This window comes from Lolium rigidum, chromosome 5, assembly GCF_022539505.1.
Source record: "Lolium rigidum isolate FL_2022 chromosome 5, APGP_CSIRO_Lrig_0.1, whole genome shotgun sequence".
NCBI lineage: Eukaryota > Viridiplantae > Streptophyta > Magnoliopsida > Poales > Poaceae > Lolium > Lolium rigidum.
The window spans coordinates 159,239,302-159,242,094 of NC_061512.1; the positions used below are offsets into that span (position 1 = coordinate 159,239,302).

Sequence of the window (2,793 nt, forward strand, 5' to 3'; positions counted from 1 at the left end):
GCCCTTCCAATCGTGCAGGAAGTAGTACACTCTAAACTGAAATCCTGAACTTACAAACGAGCACTACTGATAATTTTACAAGCTATATGTACATAAAGTCATAAACTGCATACATGCAGCCAGCCAGCTCAAGCATCCAACACATCTGTGGCCTCATTGTGGTTCGCTTGATCAGTTCAGGCTTTCTAGCATGTCCTTAACTTGAGCATTGAGTCTTTTTTTTTTCGAATCTGCCCCAGCTCTTCTCGTCTAGGCACCTACATTATGCTGCATCCGGGATCCTGTTCTTGTTGCTGATAAGCATGAGCAGGGTAGGAGTAGGCAGGGTAAGACGGCATGGCGTTGTACTGATGGTACGCGGGGTACTGCATCGGCACCACCGCGTTCTGATGGTAGCCGCCGCCACCCTTGGAGTCCTTGCCACCGCCACCGCCACCTCCCCCATAGCCGTTCTTTTCCCCGCCGTATCCATAGCCGTTCTTTTCCCCGCTGTATCCATAGCCGTTCTTTTCTCCCCCATACCCGTAGCCGTCTTTCCTCTTGTCATCGCCAGAAGACACGCTGATGAGCTCGGCGCCGCCTAGGCTACGACGGAGCATCCTCGTCAGCGCGATAGTGTCGATGCCGTCGCCCACGATGATGATCTTGTCCCCCTCCATCGTGGCGGATGTCACACCTGCATATAGGATTCAGCGCCTCTTTGTAAGAACTCGCAAAGAGAAGAAGATATGATGAATGGGCTTTGTCCACATACCTGCCATGCCAACAGCGGCCTTGAAGGCCTTCCTCTTGTTCCTCTCGCCATCCAACGGCAACTTGAGAACAATCTTTTGCTGCGACAAAGAGCAAAACAGATTCAGATCGATACACTAAATTAGAGCAGAACACTGCTAGTCCCAGAGCACGACAAGCTAAACTGGTTAGAGCGCGACCAACCTTAACCATCTTGCTTGGACGGTAATATCTCTTACGAGTTGTAGTCCTTTCTAGCTTGACTACAGGATGATGCTACGAGAGTTGGCTTGTGCAATTTTACAATGCAAGATGAGCTACCTCTTATCAGCAACAAGATATTCTGGCCTATTTATAGGCTGGCAGGGCCAGATAAAAGGAGGGAGGGGGATGGGAAGCAGCGGGGAAGGCTCTAGAGAGAGAGAGAGCTGGCAAATGAAACAAACTACTAATCAGCCAATCAAATACTGCAATTGCTTAATCTATTGTGAGTATGATTGACATGCCTGCAGGCACTGTGCCAAAGCCAAATACCCCCAGCTCACTATGCAGCCGGCGATGCTGTTCCTGGAAACTCAACACTGAACGAGTCGCTGGTAGGCTCTGGTCGGTGCCACAAGTTTCCACACAAACATTTGGTCCAAACCAAAGACCTGTCAAGCAAATTAAACAGCCTCACAAAACGGACATTTGAAAAAGACCTCTAATTGCATATGCTTTCGGGTGAAACAAATGAAGTTTCAAATGTAAAAGGGTCTGGATTTTTTAAGGGAAAAGTCCGGAAAAAAATACAGTATGTCTCTATGTCCCAAGTGTACATGTAAATTTTCTCTGAAAAACTTTAATATGTAAAAAAGTGAACATGTAAATTTTCTCTATGCACATAAAGGATGAAGTCAAAATTTTATAATTTCAATAATTTACTATTCATCTAGAGTGTATTGCCACCGGGATCCCTAACGTGACCACTCACACAACGTTAACCCATTACTAGATCTCTATGTTTTCTGAATTCCCAGCAAGTAAGTGACAAGGTTAGAGAGAGAAACTAAAAATATCTCCCTGTCAGCTCTGCTGGCATGCACTTCCGATTTGTTGTGTAGAGCTTATCGTAGAACGAGGGTCCTACGTGCCCTGGTTATTAGCTCATCATGGAACTATTTATTGTTTTCTGTCGTTGTTGTGATTACTTGACCTTTCGTCCTTGATTGCCGAGAGAAGTGTTTCATGTATATGTAGTGACAAGTGTGTTGGGTGGTTGAGTGGCATGTTAAGTGCTATATTATTATGCTGTGATTTGGATCCTGTGTACGAATTTCTCTAGTTAGCGACATACTTGTCCTCTGCCATTCAAGGAGATGAAAGAGATATGCATAGGAAAAACTACAAGTTGGTGGATACGGTAAGGTCAGTCCAGAGTGCCGGACCCAAAGTTTTGATGCCATTCTATAACTGGTCACCATAGATCATACTTTTCTTATCATATTTGTATGCTTGACAAGATCCGAAGGATTTGCTCCAGAAGTTGAAGAATGAAATAGTTCATGACGTCCCAACCGGTTATTAGAAAACATGTTGAAGGTATGATATATTTCACGATGCAGTCTACTTATTCCTTGTTAAAATTCAGAAGACATACACAGAAAGACAAATATAATTAAAAAACAAATTTAAGGTGAAAAATTTATAAAACATTAATTTTTTAAGGTGGCATATTCCAAAATAGATCGAGGAGTATTTGACCGCATGCTTCCTTCATCTCTCTATACAATACCACTTTATATTTTAGGTCTAAATTTTGGTCACTAAATTTACCAACTAAAAGTGAGTTACATGTCACTATTTTTTTATCATTCGATTCACACATGAAAGAAGTTTGAAGTTTCCGATTATATGCTTTTGGTGACATATAACTCACATATTATTGGTTAAATCCTTAGCTAAATTCAGACACAAAATACAAAGTGGTCTTGTATACATAGACTGGTGAGTACTATTATTCGCTGATTTGTTTGCAACAATTAATTGAATGATCTCCAAACACAAGTACATCATTACCGA

General features: G+C 42.5%; 1 protein-coding gene across 1 annotated transcript; it reads right to left on the bottom strand.

The window, feature by feature from the left end:
• Positions 1-257: 257 nt before the first annotated feature.
• Positions 258-945, bottom strand: LOC124656598 (ATP-dependent RNA helicase DBP2-like). The gene is made up of 3 exons (XM_047195311.1): positions 937-945; positions 755-833; positions 258-676 (listed from the first exon to the last, which is right to left on the bottom strand). Exons 1-3 carry the CDS (start codon positions 943-945, stop codon positions 258-260), a joined length of 507 nt encoding a protein of 168 aa, XP_047051267.1.
• Between the last annotated feature and the right edge of the window lie 1,848 nt (positions 946-2,793).